Raw genomic sequence first — 14,240 nt, forward strand, 5'->3', positions numbered from 1 at the left:
AATTAGGAATATCCACTCTCATTCTCCTTAATACAAGTTCACACTTATCATATGAAATATTTTAAATTAGCTTAATTGAAAAAATAAAAGATTAAAGAAGGAGAATTACTTAAATATTTTTATTGTAATTTAATAAATTATAAATTTTTATTTAAATTTGTATAATTTGTTTGTACTTCTTTGAAATTATACGTGTACTTTCCATTTTAATCAGTTTCTTAATTTTATTCTTGTTTATATATTCACTGAATTGGTTGATGTATTATATTTTTGGAAATTATTATAAATATATATAATTTTTTTAAATGTTTCTTACATCATTAGTGTAGGAAAGATAGTGATTGCCAAAGTTTAATAATGCAATTAGTTATTTATATATGTTGATTAATCTGCTGTCCAATAATACAAGTAATTGTACAAAAAACACTTAGTACACATTAAGAAACAGATAATCTAATAAAAGTATTAAAAGAGCAATTAAACCTAGGTTAACCATATTCTAATACTAATAATACTTTTTTATAATTATTATATCAATTAAAAATAAGAATTCAGATCAAGAAGGTACAATTTTTTTTTTAGATAGTTCATGATTCTAAAATTTTATATTAATTATTTTATATTAATTTTATTAAATTTTTATTTTTATTTTTATATTAATTTTATTAAATTTTATATTAATTTATTTTATATTATTTTATATTATCATACAATCCATATAATGGCTACCAATTCCTTTTCGTACTTCATTTTTTTGAGTAGTTTCAAAATCTATAACCTTCTGTCTGTGTGTGGTTAGGTATATCTGTGTGTATTTTTAAGTGGCTTAGTACAACAGCAAAACTCAATTTAAGATCATTGGTTTGGTGTTTTGTACACATATATTTAAAAGAAAAAAGTTAATGAGAAATATGAAATAAATTATTTTGAAAAAATTTGTTTTTTAGGTCTCAATTTTTTTTTAGATCTCATTTGCTTTCAGAAAGGTACTGAAGAAACCAGCACTCTCCTACCGAGTTAAAACTCTTGACTATGGCAGTACATTTTTTATGAAGAAATAAAATGAAATAAATAATAATGGAACAAATTATGAGAAATGGTAGAACATAGTTGGGTATTCAACCATGAACAAGTTAATCACAAGTTAACATGACATTGTACCAAAAGACCAATCTACAAAATAAAATAGTTTAATTATGTATGATAATAACAAATATTTTAATCAGATCATCACACCATATATTATTTGCATACATCATGTCAGAATTGGATAGATGAGGTCTGTAAATAAAGTGATGAAACTGGTTCAGCAAAACGTTTTATTTACATGCAATCAGCATGTGCGTTTTATTTATCAGCAATCCATTATACATGAACTCTACACCTTCAAAATAGTTCCCTTGGGAAGCCATGCAATGCTTTAAATGGTTTTCCCAATCTTCATAGAGTGTTGGAACTCAGAAACCGGAATATCTTTCAGATGGTTGGTTACATTTTTTTTTTTTATGTTTTCTACTGTTCAAAAATGGTGTCCTTTGAGGTGTTTTTTTATAGTCAGGAACAAGAAAAAGTTGTAGGGACTCAAGTCGGATGAATAAGATGGTTCAGGAACTATAGGAATGTTTTTTTTTTTTGCCAAAAACTCATTAATTGAGAGTGCAGTGTGACAAGGAGTGTTGTCATGATGCAGCATCCAGTTGTCTTTGAGACTGGTCTCACGTGAGCAACTCTTTTCCGCAGTGTTTCAAGAATTTTATGGTACAGATATTGATTTACAGTCTGTTCTATAGGCAAAAACTCCTTATGGACAATGCCATTACTATTGAAGAAACAAATTAGCATGGTTTTGATTTTTGATTTGCTCATTTTTGCTTTTTTGAGATGTGGTGAGTTTAAAGTGTGCTACTCTTTGCTCTGACATTTTGTTTCTGGGTCGTACTCAAATATCTAAGATTCATCACCAGTAATAACATCATTTTAGAAAATCAGGATCAGTTTCAATTCGCCCTAGAAGATCGTGGCACACTTTTTCTGTTCAACAGTGAGGTTTTTTGAGACCAATTTTGTACAAACATTTTTCATCTTAAATTCGTTTGACAAAATTTTATGGACTCTGGTATGGTTCAAATTCAATTGTTCTGCAATCATTCTGACAGTTAACCACGGTTTAACCAGTTGTACCATATCAAGTCTCTGATTCGCTCAACATTGTCACTTTTTGACATTAATGGTCTTCCAGAATGTGAATTGTGTGCAACTGATTCCTAGCCAACTGAAAATGTTTTAAACCACCTAAAACTTGGGCTCATGACAGAGCATCATCTCCGAATGCCCTTTTCAATTTTGAGAAAGTTTCAGTAGCATTCTCACCAAGTTTAACAAAAACTTGATTGCACAATGTTGCTCATATTTAGTACCACTCATTTTTGTAACTTACAACAAAAACTCATTTCACAAAATGTTTGTTTACATCTCATGTTGCAACAATAGACTAAAAATATTAATACCTAATATAAATCAGCTGTTCATATAACCATAAGTTTACTAGTAACTTTTCAGTGTTGCCACTTTGACTCCAAAAAACTTGTCTCATTACTTTATTTACAGACCTTGTATGTTACTCCCTGGATAATAACAGGACCCACCAAAGATTTGCTTGAAAGTATAAACAAAAACCATGGAAAAACCTTAGATCATAACAGTATTATACAAGAGATTAAAAAGCATGACTGCCAAAAAAAAAAATTGTTGATACACATTGCTCTTTAATATAGACAATTTTGTATATATTTGTATATATTATAATTTTTTAAATCTGTTTAAACATATATATATAGCCTGTATATAAAAGTATATTTATTATAATATATATACTTCTGGTAATGTAAGGATTCTAACACTGGGTCTAACATCTAAATTGGTTCAATCCTTGAGCTGCTACGGTAGAACAAGTATACATATATGCACCCTAAATACAATTTACTCCTTTTTGAGCAGTCATGTAATGATCCATTTCTGAGTATATTAGTTAATTTTTATTCTGGTTTGGTTCCATAGTGATTTTGTATTATACTACTAAATACTCCATATGAATTTTGAAAATCAGAAGATTGTTTTCGAAGATATAACAACAACATTTCCAAATAACCATGATCTGTTAGATTGAGAGTATACTTGATGCATGCAAAAGTTAGCCTTCAACCTACCAGCAAATATCGTGTTTGAATTTTGAAAATTGCCCAGTTGTTTGCAGAGATATAAGTGCACTCAATTGCACCTCCTAAAACAAGCGCTCCAGGGCACCCCGTTTGTTACCAGTTGATGGTGATGATTGGTTTAGCCTTGCATGAGGTGCTCGCATCACCTCACCATTCTGCCTCACATGCAATCCCCACAGGAAAGCCTATGATTATTATTAAACAGATTTTTTTGTAATATTATTCATTCGATTGATTTGAATCATTCAGTTCAAACCCAGCTCACACACTGATAGAGGCTTATAATTCACAGTTCATTAATTCAATTCATTAAAGTTTGTGCTTCAACTGGCAAATCTCCACACAACTGGTTGAAGTTTATATTAATATAAAAATAATAATCAAATAATGATGATATAAACATATGAAGATGAATATAATAAATAAATAAAATCAGAAGGAATAAAATAAAATCTTGAGGGCATACAATCTGATTTTTTATGTATTAAATAAAAGTTCAGAAAATTCAGATAGTTATATACAATAACTATCAATATATAAATACTCATCAACAGAGTATTTTTTATTTTAAGAAAATGTAATTTCACTTTAAATAAATTGATGATTATTTTTAATTAATATAATATCAAGTAGTTTGAATTTTAGTTATCATTTTTCTTCTTTTTTCAGATAAAAGTTTACCTGAAAATGAGTCAGCTTCTACATTACATGAAGAATTAAAAGAACTCATAAAACGAATCATAAAAGAAGCAATGACACTTCCTACTTTTCAGGTAAAGTAAAAAAATGAATTTTATAAAAATTTAAAATTAAATCTAATATAAGATTTATTGATTGCATAGAAAAATTCAAAATTAAATAAAATTCAATTCATTTTTTATATAGAAAAATAATTGTGGGACAAAGAAAAGTGTTACATTAAAAATAATCTGTTAAGGTTAAATATTACTCTTACTTATATCTAGACATAGAACATTGGTCCTCTTTTGAGCTTTGATTTGGCATACATTAATTGTACAACTTGATGGTTCTACAGCACCTGGAATATTGCACGGGGTAATACTAATTTATATTTAATAAGCTAGTTTTCATAGTCCATCAAAATTAAATTATGCTGGAAAATTCTCAGTTTGTCTTTGAGTAACTATTGTTTTCTGTAATCATTTTTTGTCTAGTTGTGATACTGTAAAAATATATAAAGTCATTTCATTCTTTTTAAAGAAATTTAACAACTGATAATATTTTATAAACAGCAAAATTACTATCGCTATTATTTTCTTAAAGATAAGTATATTTTTTTTAATGATGATAAACTAAACCAAATAGATTTGGTTTAGTTTATCTAGTTAATTTAAATGTTTTAAATTTAGAAAATATTATTGGTTACTTTTGTGGTAATTTTTTACAGCCACTGCTGTTCTCAGCCTAGTATCAGTTGATGTTATTGCTAAGTTTCTGAATAAGCTGCCTATTTAGAAGAGGTGAAAAATTGAGTTAGTTCTGAACAGTGTCTGTTCATTAACAATATACGGTTGTTTTTGTGCACATGTATATTTCATTATAGTCAATTGTGTTAATATATTGCCTTTGTGTAAATGTTGAATGTTAATGTAATGTTGGTGGATTTATATTTTGCATTTATGAGATATTGACAAATGTTGACTATATGTTGCTGTGGAACACTTTTAAGAGTTTATTGTATTGTTTTTGTTTGAAGCACTCTTCTCTTTAACTAAAATAGAACTTTCAAAGATGTTTAGAAGAGCAAGCAGTCAAAGAAGTTTCGTTTATGTATTCCAGGAGCACAACGTAGAAGGCTACGTTGTGCCCTGCCTCTTTAAATTCACGTTTTCTGGAACTTTGTTCATGTATATTAATACGATGTATTCTTTTTTTGGTTTCTTACATCTATTTTTTAATCTTTATCTTATGAGTGTTTCTATATGTATGCTATCATCATACAATATTATTAAATATTCTATAGTTTTGTATTCTTCTACATGATTTCTGATGTTATCAGTGTGTAGAGTAGTTTGTGGTTTCAATAAATTTTGTGATAAAATTATATCTAAAATAGTTTGTTAGTTCATCCTGTAATTTTAAAATGAGAGTACATTTTTCTGTGTTTTTAACTGTTTAATTTGTTTCAATCTATAGTATATAGTGTCTCATCATTAGTACCTCTGTCATACCCTTTCCACCAAGTGATAACACCAAGTTATAACCTCTCCAAGAATGAAAAATGTATTCTTTTTTTGTTCTACTCATTAAACTAGTATGTGAATAGTTGCTGATAATGAAACTGACAAAAATCCTTTTTTTCCCCATCATTTTATTTTTCTTGAGAAAATAAAGGTAGGAAATTGTTCTTCCTTTGCTAAAAAGTGTGTTTTCATAAGGAGGAAAGAACAAGGGGTTAACTTTTTCTCTTAAAATTGAAAATTTAAAAACTTATATCATAAGCATAACAGGAAAATAAACATGTAATGATGACTTCAAAACAGGTAACAAGTAAACTTAAAATTATGAGTTTATTGAACTTTTCTAATGCAAGTATTGCTATTAAAATAAGTAACACTTAAATTAAATCAGTTTAATTATCAAGTAAAGGATGAAAGGAAGAAGAGAATAAAAGGAGTTTTTGAAGGTCATTTTTACTTATTCATATCAATAAATATTTCATATCTCTCAATTTTTTCTTTAAATATATACATATCTTCAATTTCATTCTCCATTATCTACAAAGATACAAAAGGGTGAATTTAAACTACTGCCTATACTATTGTTTTTCATTATAATTTTAAAATATATAAATGTTTAAATATATTTATTTTCAAGTAAATGATATTGTACATTAGTAAACTAAGATTTACTACCCAACAAATATTGATCAAGATAATAGAGAGAAGTAAATCATTAAAATTCAATAGTACTGACAGTTGTAATGAAACAGAAACATTGTTTCCACATCATAAAAGTCCTTGCTCTGTCAGTGCAGATTCTACAATTAGATGAATATGGGTGCATATTCTCCCAGTATAATCTGTTAGTACATATTTTAAAACATATTTTGTCGGTTTTTTTTTAAATCTGAGAAATGGTTATGATAATCGGTTGATGAAGAACTTCACAGTTTATTAGCATTTATCGGTACTTGTTTTATCAATATTTTTTTCTAAAAGAATAAAAGTTAAAAACTTAAAAATAAATAAGTTCTTGATTATAAATCAAAGCTTATTACAACCCAGAACTAACTTAAATTGTGCAAAATCTAAACAATAAACAATTGTTTATTGAACAAAATCTAAAGGATAGTTCACAAAGTTAAAACAAGTATTACGAATTAGATTATGTGATTTCATATTAGGCAATAATTAACTTTATGGTAATACATCATGCACAAACAACATTACCATATATTTTAATTCGTATAGTTTAATGTTGCTTACAGCTTTACTTGCCTATTTAAATTTAGGAGATTATATTGATATCTTTCTGGAGGCTTGAAAAGACCAAATTCTTTTAAAAGTATATAAATTGATTAGGTTTGTTAAAAATAATTAAGATGATTTTTGGTTTTCCTGATTTGTAAATTAGACAAGTCTTTTAGACTAGACATCTTTATTCTTAATGAGGCTTCTCCAGTAGAAATGAATACTGTTTAGGGAAATCAGTTTTCTAAATATAGATTGGGTGGGTTGGCACAGTTCTTTTTCTTATAATTTCAATTTAACCAAATGAATTGTCTGTCCATCTTTAAGTTAGGACCCAACTTCAGAGGATCAAACCCTAGATGCATGGAGAATTAGATTCAGATTGTTCTAAGGTTGAAAAGGATGGGTTGGATTAAATGGATAAATGGCTGAGTTCCCTATCAGTTCATATACTAGTTGTGTTAGAAATATTTTGTATATTTAAGTGATTAGTGATTGTTTGATTTATTTTTTTTTAGAACTATTCCAACGGCTCTATAAAAGAGTCATTAAATGGAGAAGTTGAGGACATAGAGAAGAAAAGTTATGAAGATATTTTAGCAACAGCTATAATTAATAAGGTATAGACATCATTTTGTTAAATTTACCTTCATCAGTTAAATAACAAATGTTTTCATCATAAAGTTCTTGTTATTACATTTTTCTCAACTCTCTGATGGCACAAAATTTACTACCTATTAAATGAAACTAACTTATGGTTTACCTTGGAATAACATTTGCCTCCTCCATCTTTACTAACATTACTGTAGGAACTGTGGAACACTGACTGGTGTCTATGATCTATGGTTGTCTATTTCATCAAATAGAAGTTCAATATATTTTTTAGTTTCTCAAGTATGGTCAATTTCAAGGCACATACTTTGTCTTCCTGAATAAAAACAAAAACCCATTAACGTTTTTATGGATCCCCATCATCCAATTACTCTGCCATCAAAGAGTTCATTATCACAGTTATGCTCTGTGGTTATATAGTATGGTGGGGCAGCATCATGCTCGAATTATAAATTTTCAAAATTATGAAAATATGTTTGAAGTCATGGAATGTCTGGAAACTAGATAGATATTTAAAGGTATTTAAGCAATCTTTGTTCAGTGAGGTAAGAAGTATTGACAAGATATGAACCATAAGTCTTTGTTATAACCTAGTAAATTGCTAATGTTAAAAAGATCTATAATAATACTATTGAATGAAAAAAAAGATAATACACATCACATTTTTAGTCTTAACACTAAAGAAATCATTGTTCATTGCTATGAGCTTACCATTCTGCCACTAGTTGTTTGATTTCATAGTAGTAAAATGTCTTAATTGACTACCTTCACCATCAATATTGGATAGAATAGACAAACCATGCCAGCATCAGTCAATAATCATTACTGTACTGTAATAAATAAAGAGAAAGGACTGAATAAATAAATAAAAGTGTGCTAACCACTATAACAGTATGTAGTGTTTAGATGGTTACTCACCATACTACCCTCAGCTCCTGTATATCTCCTTCATAAAGCAAGGCCTCCAAAAAGTAAGTTAGATTCCACCAGGGTTAATTTCACCTCGGTTAGCTATAACAGTGGATTAGCTAGAGCAGATGTAACAAATCACTGCTTAGATAGTACAAAGGTAATCACATCAACAGTAGAGCAATCAACAATGATAATGATGGTAACATCTTAGTCACAGTGAAAGTGGATATTCTATGGGGATATTCTTGTCCCTTTACGATAGTTACGAACTTGGCTTCCCACTGCGTAATGCATTAAGAACACTTCCTGTTGCAAAAGCCTTCTTCTCCCATGTCAGTAATGTTTTTCTGTGGTGGTGACGATTTCCCAAAATGCAACAAACAAGTCATTCATAATGTTCTCTAATGTTTTATCAGTGAGTAGATGTTCATGGACCCACACAAGCTAACAAATGCTCTTCAACAGTGAATGCACATATCCGCCATTTTTCCAAACTTAATTACAACTAAGGTTATCCCACCACGAACGAACACACCAGACAATCCCCACAATGGCTTATTCTAGCCACCTTTTCCAGCAGCAGTGAAGATACCAGTGGTAGACCTGGCAGCAATAGAGCCCGATTAAGCTGGATTTATTACAGTGTAAAGGGAGACTTCCCACCCATCCCATACTGCAATTCACTCCTCTTTCTTCCTACCCTTTACCCTTATCCACCACTTTCTTGAATCATCTACCTCATCACCTCTCCTTCCCATCTATCATCTAACAGTTTTAATATTTAGTAAACCTGTCTCTTCTCAAAAACTAGTCCTTATTGCTTATATTAACCAAATGTTTCCCTCAGCTGACTCTAACACATTTCCTGCAACATGAAAAACTTTTCTTATAAGAAAACATTGTTTTCTTTGCAAAATGGAGCTAAACATTGGTTACAATGTAAAACTACATTTTTGATATGACAAATCAAACAAACAAAATTTCAAAACTTTTTTAGCAAGATTATTATGTTATTTCATCTAAACTTAAAATCTTTTTTTTTTAATTTTATATTACATAATTTTTCCATCTTAATAGACTGTGAGGGTGTTGTTAGATATAGGATACAATACCAGATGAAAATTTTTTTAAATGAAGTAGATCAGAAAAAAAAATTGTACTTCTTTATTTCAGTATTTAGGATTGAGAGATAGTATTTATCCATTAATTCAAGAAATTATAGATAGATATTTCACTTAATAACAGTTACTCATGATGATGATAGATGAATTTTGTAACAATTCTAAGTTGATTAGGATTCAAACTCAGAACCTTCAGAATGAAAGGTAAAGATTCTACCATTCCATAGAGTAACTGAAAAAAAAATAACTGTAGCAAACACACTTTATATTAACTGTCTTGAAAATCAGTTGTTTTATATCCTTATTGATAGCTAAGATACACAGCTCCTTATTGTTTTTTCTCATGTAGAAAATGTATTACAAATTTATTAATATAATCTTCTAGAACTGATAATATTTCTTTATCATTAAAGGAAGATTACATTTAAAAAATTAAAAAACATGAATATTTGTATAAATTGGTCAAAAAAGAGATTAGAAGTATAAAATTATAAGTACTAATCTTAACTGCGATTGCATAATAGAAGTCTTACCAATACTTAGGTATTTTACGTAGTATGGATTGTAATTGTTGGGGCTTCAATAAACTGTTAAGAAGCCATTTTTAGTGAATACTACTGCTAAAGCTCATCTTAAGAGTACATTTCTGTTTATTATATTGTTAAAACTGAATACCTTTTTTTTGGGTAAAAAAAAAACTAAAAGCAATGTCTTCAATTATAAGAAGATATTTTCAATTGTATATCATTCATTTAATAATTTTTTAAGATTGAGTAACATATATCCTGAAGTTATTAGGTATTGCAGGTGAAATAATGTAGTGTTATTATGTATATAAAGTCTACAGTGCATTATTATAGTTTCTTAATGTTTGTAATTACAATTTACAAAAAAACAAAGTATATTAGTTTAATAGTGAAAATGAAAAAGTATTTGTTGGTCTTTAAATTGTAATTTTTTATTAGGTAATAGAACGATATCAAAACGAATTAAACAATTTTGATTATAATTCACGGTCTGGCCTTCAAGATACTAATAGTAATGTACTTCGCCACAACCTACGAAGACGCAAACTAACAGGAGGTATGTTTTTAATATTTTCTATTTATTAAATTACAGAAAATTTAATTTTATTATAAATAATTTACTTTTTATATAAGTAATGCTGTTTAATTAGTAGTATATGTTACAAAAGAGAAAGAAAATAATTGTTATGTAGGTTTATTTAGCTCATTCCAGTAATGTCTAGCTGCTTTATAACAAGTGTAATAGTCAAGATTAAAATATCCTTTTCATGATGGCTAAGCACAAACAAAATATTAATAAATAAAAAATTATTGATAAAAAAATAAATAAAAAATTATTGATAAAAAAATTATTTGGAATTTGATAAAAACAAGAAAGGAAGTCAGGTAGAGATGAGGTAAAAAGTTAACTAACAAATGTAAGTTAATTCTCGCTGATATGAGGAAGTATATATGTAGCTTTTACCTGTTTTACCTAATTTTCTTGAATTTCCTTGTAAAAATATTTTAAACAGAATATTTTTCATGTGATATACCACTATAACAATTCAATAAGCAACAATTACAACAAAATTAAAGTCAAATAACTTGAAGTCATATGTGCAGATAATCTTTTTGTTTAAAAATATATCACTTTAGTTATTTATTAATAATTAACAAAAAAACAAAATATCTATACAGAATTTCACGTAATTTAAATAAAATTCAGTTTGTTAAAAAAAAGCCAGTTAGATAATATAGATTTATATGGTAGAGTGGGAAAGGTATACCTTGCTTGTTTTATTAACTAAACAAGAAATTTTTTAATGGGGAAGAATTTACTTTTGTTCACAAATAAAGTTACTTTTGTTAAAATAAAAGTACTAGAATCTGCAGTTAAACTTTAGTGACAAACAGAAAAAGTATTTTATAAATGTTGGTCAGATAAAAAAAATGTTAAATGAAGTTTATGCAGCAGTTTCTTAAAGAAAAACATTTCAACAATTACGTGTGCTTTTATAAATCTCTAATGGTTGTATTTGATAAATCTGTCTTTATTTCATAAATTTGATTTCTTTTTTATCCAGTTAATTTTCATTTCAGATTGTTTTTTTTTCAGATTTCCTATATAACACAATTTTTGATTGAGCTAAAATAGACAAAGCAAAAATTAAAATCATTAGCGAATTAAATTAGCTGAAGTAATCAGATGATCAGTATTAAAAAGTCCAGAGGGGATAATTTTTTACAACTTGCTAACTCTCAATTACTAAAACAGGATTAACTGAACAAATGTACTTATAAGTTGTAGGAAGGAAGTTACTGAGTTATTAAATTAATGGTGTATTAATCTCTTTATAAAAACAAACGCAAATGAAAGCGGTGAAACTGAGATCTTAAGTCTCAAGTAATGCAGAATTAAACTGAAAAAAAAGAAATTTTTTTTTAAAAAAAGGACTTTTGTACTTGATTTTTTTACAGAACCACAAACCTTTAATTAAGTCTGTCCTCAGAATTACCTAATTATCTTTTTGGATAAATTTCTTTCATTCCTGTACAAAAGATTGTCAGCTTTGCTGCTGCTGAAGTGACCGTTAAATCAATTACTTGCATCATAAATTAAGGCCATAACATAGATTTAGAAAGAAAGTCACATCATAGAAGTAAGAAACTCTAATAGAAAAGTATTATGATTATTTAAAATTAATTTTCATGAAAAAGTAACAAAATTCAATTTTGTTAATTTTTGTGTTCAACATAATTAACAATTACCAGATATAGTTAATAATAGTGAACAATATTGTTAAATAAAAATACAAAAATATTTAATGTTATTGTTTTAGGGGTGGGAGAAAGATCGAACAGCTCAGATTCTGATGGCAGTGGAAGTGCAGCTTTTAATGATAATTACAGCTGGAGTGGTTCAAGTAGGACTGACCCTCTTTCACTAACAGTAAGTTTAAGATTTCAGTAATATTTTAAGTACATAAGGATTTTTGCTCAATATTTTATCAGATTATAGTTCAGCAATAGTCACAATAAATTCTTCTTACATAGCTTTTAATGAGAAAATATACTTAAGCTCATTTTTGTGAACTTAATCTTACAATTACCAAAATCAATTCCAGATCATTCATCATTTTCTCTCTGTATTTAGAAAGATTTTAGCTTCCATTTGCTGCTAGTATTTTTAATGGAAATTTCTCCATCTTCAATTCATTTAAACTGAAAAAGAGGGTTGACCAGATAATAAGAACTTCCTTTTTTTACTGTTTAGCCTCTGGGAATCACCAATCAGGTATAACTTCAGAGGATGAATGAGAATGATATGTATGAGTGTAAGTGAAGTATAGTCTTGTACAGTCTCAGATCGACCATTTCTGAGATGTGTGGTTAATTGAAATCCAACCCACCAAAGAACACCGATATCTATGATCTAGTATTCAAATATGTATAAAAGTAACTGCCTTTACTAGGACTTGAATGCTGGAACTCTTGACTTTGGAATCAGCTTATTTGCAAAAACGTGTACAACCACTAGACCAACCTGGTGACTTCAGATAATAGGAACTGTAAAAAAATTAAACACTAACTTTTAATTTTTTCTACCTACTATATCATTCTTATAAAAGTAACTTCCCTTTGAAAAGATTATATACTTTTTAAAACATTTCAAGCTGACTCAAATTCTTTTTTATAATATAAGCCAAAAGTCTTGTACCATTTCTAAAGGTATCTTTAAGTATATTAATCATAACTAGTAACATAAGGTTACTGACAGTTTAAAAAAAATGTAAATAAAATTTTTAATTCTTTTAATCATTCCAAAAACATTTATTGCAGATGGCATTTCTGGAAACCCTTCAGTAACGACATCATGTTTGCTGAATCTTAATTCTCACTGAAATCTGAAATATTCCAGTTAATTTTAAAGGAAAAAACATTTCCTTCAGGTTTCACCAATGAACAGTAAATAATGGCATGCATTATTTAATTATGAAATGAAAAAAAAGAATTATTCAAATAGGTTACAATTAAATCTTTAAAGTAGTTTATTAAAATATAACTGCGAAATCTTACTGCAAAAAATTATTGATAATGATTACACTTTTTATTAAAAATTAAAACTACTTAAACTTGAATTAAAAACATAATCTTTTACCATAAATATTTTACAATTATAATAATAATAATAATAATAATAATAATAATAATAAAGAAGCCATTAACTCTTGGTGTGTGCCAGTTCTCACATATTCATTTGGAGTTGTTCATTGGTCCCAGACAGATCTTGAAAACCTGAACATCTTGGTATGCACAACATTAACAAAATACAGGATGCATCACCCTAAATCCACAGTAGAACGTTTGTATATCTCTTGTAAAGAATGTGGTAAGAGGCCTCCTCAACCTGAAGTCACTTTGTAACAGACAGATTGCATCAATGAAGAGATATTTTCTCTCCAGATCTGAAACATTGTCAATGCACAAAACAATAGTTACATCTGACAAGGGCTACTCCCCTCTAAGACTGAATGATGATAATTTCTACTCCAATATTATTACAACCAGTGATAGGATCCAAGCATGGAAATCTAAGGCACTCCGTGGTAGATTTCCCCATTCTTTCGAAAATGCCGATAAGGACACATCTATGCGTTGGTTAAAGGATGGGTCTCTATTTGGAGAAACTAAAGGGTAAATCCATGCCATTCAGGACCAGGTCATTGCGACAAACAATTACAAAAAGTTTATAGAAAATCAGGACATCAGTGATGAGTGCAGAGTATGCCATCAGTCATCTGAAACAATTGATCATTTGATAACTGGATGCTCCAACTTGGCTAACACAGAATATCTGCATCGCCACAATCTTACAGTAAACATTTTTCATCAGGCATTGGCATTAAAATTAGGACTTGTAGATGACAGGGAGCA

General features: G+C 28.3%; 1 protein-coding gene across 5 annotated transcripts in view; it reads left to right on the forward strand.

Moving 5' to 3' along the window:
* The window catches only part of LOC142322160 (uncharacterized), a 528,320-nt gene that overhangs the window by 464,609 nt on the left and 49,471 nt on the right, over positions 1–14,240 (forward strand). For 4 of the 5 annotated variants that reach the window (XM_075360909.1, XM_075360912.1, XM_075360913.1 and 1 more), the window contains 4 exons: positions 3,888–3,991; positions 7,171–7,272; positions 10,263–10,380; positions 12,146–12,255. In XM_075360909.1, coding sequence (XP_075217024.1) covers positions 3,888–3,991; positions 7,171–7,272; positions 10,263–10,380; positions 12,146–12,255 — 434 coding nt within the window. The remainder of the gene's footprint in view (positions 1–3,887; positions 3,992–7,170; positions 7,273–10,262; positions 10,381–12,145; positions 12,256–14,240) is intronic. The other variant, XM_075360911.1, reaches the window with a different exon arrangement.

Source organism: Lycorma delicatula, chromosome 3, assembly GCF_047948215.1.
Source record: "Lycorma delicatula isolate Av1 chromosome 3, ASM4794821v1, whole genome shotgun sequence".
NCBI classification, from domain to species: domain Eukaryota; kingdom Metazoa; phylum Arthropoda; class Insecta; order Hemiptera; family Fulgoridae; genus Lycorma; species Lycorma delicatula.